This window comes from Homarus americanus, unplaced genomic scaffold (genome assembly GCF_018991925.1).
Source record: "Homarus americanus isolate GMGI-L3 unplaced genomic scaffold, GMGI_Hamer_2.0 scaffold7626, whole genome shotgun sequence".
In the NCBI taxonomy this organism is placed as follows: domain Eukaryota; kingdom Metazoa; phylum Arthropoda; class Malacostraca; order Decapoda; family Nephropidae; genus Homarus; species Homarus americanus.
In genome coordinates, this window is record NW_024718273.1 from 6664554 (window position 1) to 6678995 (window position 14442).

The 14442-nt window shown below is 42.7% G+C and overlaps 1 protein-coding gene across 2 annotated transcripts in view; it reads right to left on the reverse strand.

Annotated features, from left to right (window-relative positions):
* The window catches only part of LOC121859408 (myosin heavy chain, muscle-like), a 48031-nt gene that overhangs the window by 13945 nt on the left and 19644 nt on the right, over nt 1–14442 (reverse strand). For both annotated transcript variants that reach the window (XM_042356197.1, XM_042356198.1), the window contains 3 exons: nt 12639–12966; nt 7675–7721; nt 7049–7136 (listed from right to left, as the gene is read on the reverse strand). In XM_042356197.1, the coding sequence (XP_042212131.1) occupies nt 7049–7136; nt 7675–7721; nt 12639–12966 (463 nt within the window). The remainder of the gene's footprint in view (nt 1–7048; nt 7137–7674; nt 7722–12638; nt 12967–14442) is intronic.

Below are 14442 nucleotides of genomic sequence, written 5' to 3' on the forward strand. Positions count from 1 at the left end.
TCCATTTTAAAATGTCTCCTCCAATGCCATGAGACTCCAATTTTCTTATTAGTCTTTCGTGGGGGACTCTGTCGAAGGCTTTAATATAGTCAAGATATACCACATCATAGTCTTGCCCTTCATCCACTGATTCGAAAACAGCTGAAAAGAATGTTAATAGATTAGTTAGACATGAACCCCCGCTTGTGAAGCCATGTTAAAATCTTTGATCAACTTGTGCCTCTCCAGGTGATTTCGAATAGTGTTTGAAATTATTGCTTTCAGTAATTTGGCTGCAATTGATGTTAAGCTAATTGGACGGTAGTTGGAGGATAGTGATCTATCTCCCTTCTTGAAAATCGGTATTACATTCGCTATCCTCCAGAATTCTGGTACTACACCCGTGTTTTATGACATGTTAAACATTTTTGCTAAGGGCATACTAAGCTCTTCCTTGCATTCCTTTAATACTCTGGCAAAAATTTCATCGGGACCTGGTGACTTATTAGGCTTTAACTTGTCTATTTACTTACTAACGTCGTTACTGGTCACTACTATCTCTCTTAATCTATTTCCTTCACTATCTCTGTATAGAATCGGTGCCTCGGGTATCATGTTTAGATTTTTGGTGGTGAAAATTGTTGAAAAATAATTATTCAGATTATTGCTCATTTCTCCGTCATTATCAGTTAGCTCGGCGGTATCTGACTGTATTGGTCCAATCTTTTCTCGTGTTTTAGATTAATACAATTGAAAGAATCCTTGGGGTTTGACTTCGCATCCCTTGCTACCTTCAGTTCATTATTCCTCTTTGCTGTTCTTATCTCGTTCTTAACCCTATTTTTTTTTACGGGAATTAGCCCACCCGGACACAGGTCAAACGACCCATAACGGGGCCTGGGGGCGAAAAAATAAGAACAGAAAGAAATTGAAAATAGAGAAGAAAAAGGTCATACTGTGTTAATCTACACCACGAAGATGCCGGAAAACCAGCTTTTTAAAGTGAGACAGATTGTATAAGAATGGAAACACAGAAGAAGGCAGAGCATTCCAAAGTTTGGCTGTGTGAGGAAAGAAGGAGGTACTATAACGGGTTATTCTCGTGTGACGGACATCCACAGAGAAACGGTGGGCACCGCGGGCAAGACTTGTGTTACGAGCCCACGGCCTTGCCGGCGGTACACAGGATGCCAAATCCACCGAACATTTCCCGTTAAAGTATCTGTAAAAGAAAGAGAGTGAAGCAACACTGTGGCGAAGAGAAAGGGAAGAGATAATGCCGACTGAAGGAGGAGAGATAATAAAACAAAATGCCTTTAATTCCACCATATCTATCAGTTGGACAGAAGAAGAGCCACCCCAGACATGAGAGCAGAACTCCAAGTTAGGACAAATGAATCCCTTATATTCATTACTTGGAGCAACTGCTCATTAGTGAAGTAGCTACGGCATCTGTACAGCATTCCCAACTTTCGGGAGGCAGCTTTCGCTATATTAAGGATGTGTGATTTCCAGGACATATTGGAGGAAATGCTGAGGCCAAACATATTCATTTCAGAATTTGGCAGGATGATAGTGTCCTGAAATGTAATTGGTGGGAGATCATCTAATTTAGCAAGTGTAATTGGTAAATATTAAGTTTTATTGCTATTGAATTTAATCAAGTTTGTATGTCTCCATTCAGAGATGCTGCACAGATCCGCATTGATAGAAATACTGATATTAGCTCTAGAAACAGATCTAGTTTGAGAGTTAGGAGGAAGGGGAAAATGTGAAAAAGAGTGAAGATTAGAGTCATCAGCGTAATAATGGATAGAATTAGTTGTAGTGTGAAGTAAATCATTGATTACAAGAAGGAAGAGAGTAGGTGAAAGAACAGAACCCTGTGGGATACTACTATTGGTAGAGAAAGAGCGAGAGATCGATCCCTCGACAACAACTGCCATGGATCGGTTCTCAAGGAAGCTAGAGATTAGAAAACAAAGTGGGGGGAGAGAAACTAAAAGACAGAAGTTTAGATAGCAAAGACTTGTGCCATACCCTAGCAATTGCTTTGGAGATGTCGAGGGCCACGATGAAAGTTTCATAATCCCTAAGAGAAGATGACCAAAGATGGGTGCAATGGGAGAGCAGATCACCAGTAGATCTCGCCTGACAAAAGCCATACTGGTGATCCGACAAAAGAGAAAGGCGTTCAAGGTGACGGAGAAAATGGGAGTTCAAGATAGTTTCGAAAATCTCAGAAAGGGATGAAGTTAGGGCAATGGGGCGATAGTTAGAGGGATTAGAATGGTCACCCTTCTTCGGGATGGGCTGAACCAAGGCATGCTTTCAAGAAGAAGGAAAAGTTTGGGTTTTGAGGCAGAGGCGAAAGAGGCGAGCAAGCATGGTAGCCAGAGCTTCAGCACACTCCCTCAGAACACGAGGGGCTATTCCGTCTGGTCCATGCACCTTACTCACATCCAACCTGGATAACACACCGGCAACCCTGAGAGTGGAGATTTTAGGAAAGTGCATAGGTTCAGTAGGAGGAGCAGGGGTAGGAGGGATAGAGTGGGAATCGTCTAAGGTGGAATTAGAGGAGAATCAGGTGCCAAAGAGGTTGGCTTTGTCAGGGGGAGAGTTGGCTATAGAGTTATCAGGTCGGAAGAGAGGAGGAAAAGAAGGAGTGTAGAAGTTATTACAGATGTTTTTGGTTAGGGACCAGGAGGATTTACTAGAGGAAGAATTAGTCAGGACAGCGGCCTTTCTTTTCATAAAATTCCGTTTGGCTCTACAAAGAATAGCCTATCAACAATTCCTAGAAGTAATGAAAGAAGTGTGGGTAATAGGAGACGGAGATACTTTCAGAGCTCGATATTCCCTATCTCTCACCCTGCAAGCAAGAGAGCACATACCGATGCGTCCCGAGTGGAAAAGCAACATTCATCCCAAGGAAAGTCGGTGAAGAATTCTCGCAAGGATTGCCAGTTAACGTTTAGAGGGGAGGTGGGGGGGGGAGGTGATCGTGCCCAGTTTGATTTAATAGAGATAAGACTGTGATCAAAAGACCCTAAGGAGGCAGAAATTGAGTATGAATAGTGTGAGGAGTTAGAGGTAAAACAAAGGTCAAGAATGTTAGCAAGTTGATCGTGTCGATCAGGAACGTGTGTACGGTGTTTGATTATTTGTTCCAAATCATTAAGTAGGGAAAAAGAGAGTGCCTCAGCTCCACCTGGGTCATCCCTTGCAGAGCCAAGCCACTCTCTGTGATGTACATTGAAATCCGCTAGGTAGAGGATCTCGGTGTTGGGGTGTGTGGATAGCAACGACTCATGGCAAGAAGTGAGATAGTCAAAGAGGTAAACTTCACCACGAATTATTCTTCTACCTATAGCCTTCCTTTGTCCAATAATATTCTTTAAATAATTATTTATCCAATTTGGGTCATTGTTGTCTGACCTGAGTTTTCTGTATGGTATGTTCTGCCTTTGTGCATTAAGTAATTCATTATTTTAATTGTTGAGGAACTCCTCAACCTCAGATCTCGTGATCAGGTCATCCTCAACCGTCATATTTTGTGAGGATATTTTTGTCAGGTCTTCAGGTAAAGTGAGGTCGCCCTCTGTGGGTATGAGGTCACCCCTCACGTGAGGTCATGTAATCCATCCCCAAACATGATACCCCTTCTCTCAGCTGCCTTTTCAACCTATCAAAGTTTACCCTTCTGAAATCTGGGACTTTAATGGAATTTTCCTTGCATCTGCCATTAAATTCTAATTGAAATCTTATTTCTTTGTGATCGCTGTTGGCAAGTTCGTTCCTTACCTTGACATTACTAATGAGGTTTTCTCTGTTTGACAGAACTAAATCGATTATATTATTACCCCAGATGGGTTAAGTTATTTGTTGACTTAGGAAACAGTGCTGAACTGTTTCAAGAAAATCCTCTGATTCTGAGTTACCTGTAAGGTCGATCCCATCTATTTGGCTAAAGTTAAAGTCGCCTACTATACAGACTTTGCTATGTCTGGAAGCCCTGCGCATATCATCACAAATAAGTCGTTCATTAACTCTATCAAGATTAGGAGGTCTATATATTATTCCTATGATTAATTTTTCTCTTCCATCGATTAATTCTATCCAAATTGTTTCTGTATTCAGTTCAGTTCTTATTTCCTTATTTATTTCACACTTCAGATTATCCCTGACGTAGATTGCTACTCCGCCTCCTTTCCTAATCTGCCTATCGGTATGGAATAATTTGTAACCTGCAATTAGATATTCGACAAGTAACACTCGTTAGTCTAGGTTTATCCATGTTTCCGTGAATGATGATATATCGATTTTTTCGGTACATACCAACGCCCTGATTTCCTCCATATTATTTCTCATACTCCTACTGTTTGCATTGTCGGCATTTACGTTAGTCTTGTTCTGTGTCCTCTCTTTGACACGTTTAGGTTTTAACTCCCTCCCTGCCAACATAAATAAATTTGCTGATGACACTAAAATAGGACGTGCAATTAAATCTGATGAGGACTCCGCAAAACTACAGGAAGATCTAAACAAATTTTTCTGAAAAATGGCAGATGAAATTCAATGTGGACAAATGTAAAGTACTCAGTATAGGAGACGTAAACAGGGAAACCAGTTACCAGATGAACACGATGCCATTGTGAAAGCCGACTGCGAGAGATGTTTAGGAGTAATAAATGATAAATAGGAATCTTAAGCCAAGTAAACAATGTGTTCATACATAGGAGTGTTAGTTACAAGACTAGCGAGGTCATCTTAAGATTATAGCTTGCACTTGCACTTGTGGATTACGCAGTTCAGTTCTGGTCACCGTATTATAAAATGGATATAGAATCCTTGGAAAGAATCCAGAGGAGAATGACAAGACTAATCCCGGGCATTAGGAAACTTGAGTACAGAGACAGGTCAAAGCATCTTAATTTGCACTCCCTCGAGAGACGTAGAGCAAAGGGCGACATGATAGAGGTGTATAAATAGAAGTCAGGGCTAAACAAAGGGGACATTACAAAGGTACTCAAACTATCCAACCAGGAGCGAACTCCCAACAATGGTTTTAAATTAGACAAATTTAGATCTAGGAGCGAAATAGGTAAACACTGGTTTGGAAACAGAGTAGTGGATGAATGGAACAAGTTACCAAATATCATCATTAACTCGAATACGCTGGATAGCTTCAAACATAGGTTGGATGCTTATATGAGCAATAGGGGTTGGGTGTAAACGGGCCTGCCCTGTATGGGCCAATAGGCCCGCTGCAGTTTCCTCCATTCTTATGTTCTTATGTTCTTATTTTCTTATTTAGTTTTGTCATCATTTCCTACCCCATTTCCTTGTAACCTTTCACTTTATTTACCCACTCCCACTGCAGTCTCCTCCGCCTCCGTGCATGTTCATCAAGTAAGTCCTCTTTCGATCTGAGACATTGTATAGATAGAGCGGTAAAGAATTTAGAGGTACAGGTAGTTTATAAGAAACTCCTTTTTGCAGGAGAGTAAAGACCCCACAAGTCGGATAACTGATAATTAATTCACGGCAGATACTGACATGACCGGCGAGCGAGCAGTGGTCTCTGATGCCTAACTAACTGGACTAGCAGACGTAGTTAGGGATGGTCAACCTGGTTCACCCTAATCTTCGCATATCGATGCATACAACATGTGCGGGGGATTTCTCACCAAATCAGCTAAGAACACGTTCATCAAGTGGGAATTAGAACTCCTTTCTAGCTGGGACAGGGTCCACCTGGTTGTACTGTAACCTGGCCTAACTAGGCTTGATTGATGGTCGCTCTTTTCCCTACTATAAAGTAATGGGAGTGAGCCAGCTTTGGGTGCAGAATGAGTGAATGAAGGGTCAAACTCTGGGAGCCAGAAGTTCCCATGGTACTAGTGAGCGCAAATTTTCCTGGGTGCTAATGGTTACTCGGAACATTTACCTCTCCAGCTTTGGGTGTAGTTGGGTTGTCTAGCCAAGTTTTGGTTTGAAGTCAACGACCCTATGGTTGATCGCACACATGGCACATATGAGTTCCCCTTAAAGAATTATTTGGTGCTGTAGTATTTTGAAGTAATGGTGTATTCTGGACAATTGTTGTGAAGAATGTTACGAGTTTTGGTGGTGAAATGCACTCATGACTCATAAACCTAGAAGTAGAATAAAGAAAATCAACGGAAAAGTCGCCTGCCTGACGGGTCATGTGTGATTTTCTAGGTTAAACAGACTTTTAGAGCTTTGCTGTGGGTGCATGCCCTTGGGCAGGTTAGTAGTTACAACCTTCGGGTTTTGTGCATTTAAGATAGTTAGAATTAATATTATTTTGTGGGTCATTATCCCAGTCAATGCAATGCTTATTATCTCTCCTATAAATGAACAGAGCATTGGATTCCTGGCCTGTCCTAACACTATATTTATGCTGGTCATTTTTTTGATTAAGAAGATTAGTAAGGGTCACTGCCTTATGACCGGAACATTGTGGACTCCTGCTCTTCCCTAGGGACTTGATCTCACTCTCCTCCAATCTATATATTTACCTTGTCAAGTATTACTCCATAGTCTATACTCACCCCTGAAAATGTGAATTACACGAAACCGTTTGGGAACTTAGTGTTTTATTGTTTCCTTGTGGTTATCAGCATATACAGTATATATATATATATATATATATATATATATATATATATATATATATATATATATATATATATATATATATATATATATATATATATATATATATACATATATATATACACACACTGAGCTAATATTGTAGTAGATATAAGCATCTAGTGAAAGATTTCACTGAACAAAACATTTACACAAATACAGCCTCCTCCGGGTCCTGGTGAAGAACACAACAGTAGAGTGTTGAGAGGCATTTGTCAATATCAGATGAAAATTCGAACAGATGATCATTGTTTTAAGGTTAAATTTGCTGGTAAAAATAGGTATAATGGAGCAAAATAACGGTATTGGGAAAATTTTCATGTATACTAAACAATTGAGAGGTTTCTTGAATATACGATAGTTGTTAATACAACACATCACTTACCGGGAGACTTGGTCTCGTTGGGGACGATACAACGGATGAAGTGAGGGTGAGTAGAGTTGAGGGTCCTCATCAGGTTGTTCAACTGGTCCTGTGGGAGAATATTATCATGAAGTCAAGATGAAATATTACATATTGCTTATACATTTTTAATCACATTATAGACAAAGAAATTTACTGAAATTGCTACGGTGGTTTTAAAAAAGATTTAGAGAAGGAAAAATCTAATTAAAAATGAAACACTGGGTTTGTCCCGTGTAGATAAAATATACATGGAGTATAATATAGTGTACACGTAAAGCTCCTTTTAAAAACTTTTGGATATTTAATGACCATTTTCATTTCCTGGCAAAACCAATTGTATATTCAGTAATTTACAAAAAATTGGACTGGTAAACCGATTGCTACAATGACCTGAACTACACAGTACTAGTTTATGTTAGATGCTTAACGAGAAATAATTATTGTTTTCAGTAACTGAAGTGCATTGATTGTAAACTGAACTGTGGGGATACAAGGTTGTGTCTCTATAACAAACTTAACTCGTCATTCAGTTTATCCTTCTCACGACACTTGGCATTAATACACAGTGTTCATGAATATATTTACCATAAACTAAGTAAACATACCTTATACCCAGACGACACAGTCTTAAAGCCACCAGATTTCTTTGCACCTGTTAAATCATAAAGAGTTTAGGGGCAATTTTATATATAATAAATAACGTATTGTACATGCAAAGTGTCTCGAAAGCAATATATATTATTTTAACTACACGTATATACATTTACTTTATAGCAGGCAATCCACCTCCGGATAAGGCAGACCTCAGTAAGGAAATTGGTTAGGTTTCGCCTCTATCTTGGCTGGATAGTTTTTCCCGGTTAGTCATCGAATTATATACTATAAAAAACAAATGCTCACACCCTATTTAGGTTCTCCTTACTACTCACAGACAGAGAATACTCTAGATTGTTTTGGTGGTCAAGAAAATGCTTAACATTCAGAAAAGGATTAGATATATGTATTGATTCTACGAAGAAAAATGTGTGGTAGGGATTATAAGGAAACTACGAGCATATATGTTACCTGTACTATTATTGATCATGGGATGTAGGAAGCTCAGTGTGTGTAAGATAAGTGATGGAAGAAAAAAATAAAACAACTACCCCCCCAAAGGAAGACACAGAAGGAGAAATAATATACACGCACGCATTTACACTCATTACAGCATGGTAGTATATATAGTAACTCCTTAACCTCCTCATTTATTTACAATATTTCATATTATGTTACTGTATATATCAGGTTGAGTCATCAGTGGTGGTTACAAGTGTTCCCTGAAGAATGCAGTGATGGGTAGGGAAACACCGTGTAACACTGAAGTCCGTTTATTATGGATGAGAGAAATACAAGTGGTGACTCGCGTGTGCCATGCACGGCTCACACAGTCAGACTGAGGCTGCCTTGCCATATGGCAGCCTCGGGGCAATGTTGCCACATAACGTGCAGTGTTGCCACGTGATAATATATATAAATGCTACTCGGCACAGTAGCTTATATACAGGGTTGCTACTCGGCACAGTAGCTTATATACAGGGTTGCTACTCGGCACAGTAGCTTATATACATAACCTACATCTCCCTCCCCCCTCACGCTCATAGTCTTTGTCTTGAGCGGACCTCTTAGTCCTAATTCGCTCTGAGCGTCGAGGTGCACTGTGGGGCGGATCCTCGTGAGGTGTAGGTGACTCGTCCTCGGCCAGGGGGCCAGCAGCAGGGGGTGGGACTGGCCGGAGGAAGCGGCGGTTCCTCCACCAGACACGGCCGCTCGGCATCCTGACCTTGTAGTCCCGCGACCGGCCGACGCCCATCACTATGCCTACCTTGTCCCAACGTGTCGTCGTCGGGTACTGGACGCGGACAAGGGCACCAATCTCCACTGGCTGAAGAGGGCGGGCACGGTCGTCATACCGAGCCTTGGCGTCCTGGGCACGTGTAGCAGCACGGCGGTCGCAGCTCTCGGCTCTGGTCTGCCAGTTCTTCGCAAAGGCCTTGGTGTGTGCAGGAACGCAAGAGCGGAGAGGGTGACCATACAGGATCTGGGCAGGGGAGCGTCCTGTGTGGGTGGGAGTGGACGCGGGTTCTGGGCAGTTCTGTGTGGCAGCACCAGGCGCGTCGCTCGTTGATTCACGCACCCTGCTGGCGGTGTACCGAGCAGCTGGGATCTGCTCGGGAAAGTCTCTGGGCACCACGCATAACTCCTTGAGGTGCTCCCACGACAACAAGGGTGTAGCGAGAGTAGGCTGCACGTCGATCCATCCATGACACAACCTGTCGCCGTAGGTGATCTCTGCTTGAAAGGAGCCCACAGCGTCCGGCATCTGGGAACCGTCCGCATTGTAGTACAGCAGCTGCGGCGGTGGTCCCAGGTCACGTTTGGTGAGGCCCTGTTTCTGGAGATGCTTCAACCCAATCACCGTAGTATCGGCGCCGGTGTCCGGTATCACCTCGATGTGACCCGACACATCACCGTGTGTGATGGCGACGCGGATGGTGGGGGAAGGGGTAGCCCTGGGGCGTGTGGTCGATTCCACCCTCCTGATGTGACTCCGCTGCTGCCTGGGGCTGCGTGGGCCATCTGGAGGGGGCTGCGTGCGAACCAACCCGAGGGAAGTGCGCTGCTTTCCTCCTCGTCTCGGGCTTTTGGGCTTGGGATGGCGGCAGCACTTGTCGTAGTGTCCATAGCGACCGCAGGCCTGACACTTGTGGCCTCGTGCAGGGCACCTGTCTGTGTTAGACCAGTGGCCCTTACGGTCACATCCACGACACAGGGCGTCGGCGGCCGGGCATGTCTTGGGGCTGTGCTGCTTTCCACAGTTGCCAAAGGAAGCACTAGGCGGAGGTGTGGAAGAACGTGTGGCAGCCTTCGCGTTGTTGGCCGCCTTCTTACCCTTCTTGTATTGTGAGATAACTCTCACAGCAGGTGGGGCCCGTAAGGCAGAGGTGGCGGACTTGGTGGCCTCGTATGACCGACATTCAGTCACTACCACCTGGAGTGTGGAGGAAGCGTCCAGGGGGATGAGTCGCTGCACCAACTCTTCCTGCCTGACACCTGTCAAGATCCCGTGCTTGATCCAGGCTTCCTCACATTCCCGGCTGTGCGCCTTGCAGACGTCGATCTCCTCTGACAAACTCTTCAAGCGTACAAAAAAGTCGTCAAAGGATTCGTTCTCCGCCTGCTTGCAGCTGGTGAAGGCACGGCGACGCAAAGCCTCGTTGTTCCGACCCTTAACATGCTCCTGTAAAAGGTCGAGCACATCCGTCACTGAAGAGGTAGAATCGGGAGGCACTTGCAACGTGTGCTCCAAAACTCTCTGGGTCTCCAGCGACAAACACATCCGCAGTTGGATGAGCTGTTTGTTTGGAGGCATGCTGTCAAGGTCCACCATCGTGGAGTAATCTGTCCAACGCCGCCTCCACTCACGAAAAAGCTGAAACGTGACGTCTGGTGAGAGGGCGGGTGGGGGTTGAACAGATGCCTTGGGAGCTGTTTGTTTGGAGGCAAGAGTACCTGGAGGACGCTGGTGTGGTGGAGGAGGGAGTGTACTGGCGCCTTGAAGCGCGCTACCTGCGAGTGAGGGAGGGTGGGTTAGCGCCAGGGTCGCCAATAGTGCCTCAAAACGCAACTTTTCCTCCTCTCTTCGTGTCTCCTCCCTCTGAAGTTCCATCTCTCTGCGTCTCTCGTCCCGGTCGTCCATCCACCTCAGAATTGTGGCAATGTCCGTCACTGGAGGTGGAGGGTGAGAGTCTGCGCCCGGTGGAGGGGAAGGTGGTGGGGAGTCGTGTCTCCCATCTTGACGTTGTCCCTTCTTACCTCCCATCTTTGTGTGTGCGTGGACTGCACTGTTTAGTATATAAAGTGGCGCCTCAACAGCTCGAACCACATATATATGACATAAACAGCGCAGAAATAACGCATATAGTCCACTGTTCTGTCCGTGAGTGAGTGCGTGCGTGTGTGCGTGTGTGTGTGTCTGAGAGAGCACTTCGTGGTGGCCTTAATGCCGGTGGCTGAGACGCGGCGCGGGAGTGAGACCGTCAGTGTCTCCCGGGATGTCACACGAGAAGGGTGTACGCCTGCGTGCTCCGTGGGTACCACAAAAAACAGGCCAATGCTCAACTCTCAGCTCTAGACACACACTAATACACTGACACTAACACTGCCACCGTCACTAAAACGCACTGTGACGGAGCAACACTGCACATCGCGGCGAAACACAGCGCAACACAACACAACACACTATGAGTCGACGCATCACCGGCAGACGTAACTGTCTCGGCATAGTTCACACACTTTGTAAGTCCACAGATCCTAGCCACTGCGCCATGGTGGTTACAAGTGTTCCCTGAAGAATGCAGTGATGGGTAGGGAAACACCGTGTAACACTGAAGTCCGTTTATTATGGATGAGAGAAATACAAGTGGTGACTCGCGTGTGCCATGCACGGCTCACACAGTCAGACTGAGGCTGCCTTGCCATATGGCAGCCTCCGGGCAATGTTGCCACATAACGTGTAGTGTTGCCACGTGATAATATATATAAATGCTACTCGGCAGAGTAGCTTATATACAGGGTTGCTACTCGGCACAGTAGCTTATATACATAACCTACAATCAGGTCCTTTATGCTAACACGAACGAAACGACTCCGCTGTACATGATCCAAATTAATTATTTTCCCAGCATTATCTATTGTGCCATCTCTACACCTCACTAATTCATTCTCGGTATGTTTATTTGTTTTACTTTCGTGCCTTAAGCTGTTATGTCATATTACATTCTTACCAATCTTTCACCTGATAGGCGTTACCCACGACCATACCGTCTTAGGGAGTTTCTCATTCCAAATAGTCTTATATCTTCGTTCAGTTCTCTTAACTTCCATAATATTTTCTAAGTTGTCCCTCTCTCCTGCTTTCATTTTTCTTCTATTAATATACTGAAACGCCAGATTTTTTCATCCATATATTAGAGTTGGAACAGACATTCCTGAAGATAATCTCCTTACACACTTTACACCCAACGATTTTCATTGGTTCCACTGGTTTTTCGTCACTTATAAAGCTCCATTAATAACGTATGCCTTTCTTTTTTCTCAAATACCTTGATTTTACACATAATCTAAGCCTCATTTATATCCACTGTGACAATGCATTGAAGTTGTCTTTCCCTTTCGAACACCTTAACTGCTCTTTCTAGTTTGTGGTTAAAAGATGAGTAATGAGTATTGGCCTTAAACATGGGACTGATAATATAGACAACAGTGGATAAAAAAGTATGGTAATATACTGTATGGAAGAATGTGAAAATGCCGTAGAATATGTTCTGGGTATATAATGTATTTGGAAAACCCTTAACAGTGGTAAAGTAATTAATAAAGAAAAAGCTGTCTCGATAATAATTAAGGGGATAAAAATGTGGAAATTGAATCTTTACAAAAAATGCACAAGACGACGTAATGTTTTAGTGCTGGTAAATTACGACACATCATATCAGTTATGTATGACAGTAACTGGCGTTAAACTACTCACCCTTGGCATCACCACTTCCAGACTGGCCGGGATGGTCAGCGAAGATCGTAACGACAAGTTCGTTGCTGGACGTCTTGAGCTGGTCAACAACAGTGTCATTGAGGGGATCCTTGTTCTTCTCGAGCCAGCCACTCAGGTTGTAGCTGACAGTACCAGCGTAGTGAACAATGGCGAAGTGAGAATCAGGCTGACCAGGCTTTGGTGGCTTAGGTTTGATGAACACAGGAGATTTGCCAAAGTGGTTAGAGTTTAACTTCTCCTGGAAGGACTTGTCAGTAGCCTTAGGGAACATGGATTCTTCCTCAAGGATGGAGAGCAGACCCATTTTCTGTCGAGATGTAATAATGATGATAATATTAGTAACGATGAGCATTGGTATTTGATTTCGAAAATTGTAGCAATGGTTATTTTTTACTTTTCCGTGCAGCCAGTAACACCAACAGCTGTTGTTTCCAAAAGAACCGTATATAACAGCTGAAACTATGCCACAGCCTCACATGGAATGCGAAATAAACCAGACTTGTAAGACAGAAATAATCTAAATTAACAAACGTAGAAAAGAAAGTAATAAGACAGCTGAAATATAAGTTTAGAATTACCTGTTTAGGCAACATTTAAAGACTACAGAACATGTTTATGGGTTAAGGCGTGTGCAGGGCAGGGGTAAAAAAAAAAAAAATATGAGGAAGATGTTCTTATACTGGTTGCTTCAACAGCGTACTGACATGAGTATGAAAGAAAATTATTTTACTTCATAACTACAGTACTGTGTTATCATGGTTTGACTTCATCAGAATACAGATTATAGGAGTTCAGGTAAATCAATAAGGGAAATTACTGACTGACATATATAATGGTGCCTGAAAGTGAGAATTGCATTATTGTTGAAGCATAAGACATTCAAATTTATATCTGTCGAGACGTGTTAAAAGATGATTGGAACGAGTCTTCACCATTCTAAGAAAATTGAACTCCATGTTAGGATCAACATGGATATATAAAGAATAACTTTATAAGAGTCAAAATAGCATCGACTTCGAAAACAAATTAAATTAATACACTTATTTTTAATTCATCTCTCTCTCTCTCTTCTTCTATATATATATATATATATATATATATATAAGGAGAGAATATGTGTGTGTGTCTGTTTGTTTGTGTGTCAGCGCAGAATCTCGGAAAACTACTTTATCGATCTGTAGTGATGATGGATGGTGTTATATGTAGTGATAATGGATGGTGTTATATGTAGTGATGATGGATGATATTATATGTAGTGATGATGGATTGTGTTATATGTAGTGATGATGGATGGTGTTATATGTAGTGATGATGGATGGTGTTATATGTAGTGATGATGGATGATGTTAAATGTAGTGATGATGGAGGATGTTATATGTAGTGATGATGGATGGTGTTATATGTAGTGATGATGGATGGTGTTATATGTAGTGATGATGGATGATGTTTTATATAGTGATGATGGAGGTGTTATATATAGTGATGATGGATGGTGTTATATATAGTGATGATGGATGGTGTTATATGTAGTGATGAGGATTGGTGGTATATATAGTGATGATGGATGGTGTTATATTTAGTGATGATTCATGATGTTATATATAGTGATAATGGATGATGTTATATATAGTGATGATGGGTGGTGTTATATATAGTGATGATGGATGGTGTTATATGTAGTGATGATGGGTGGTGTTATATGTAGTGATGATGGATGGTGTTATATGTAGTTATGATGGATGGTATTATATGTAGTGATGATGGATGATGTTATATATAGTGA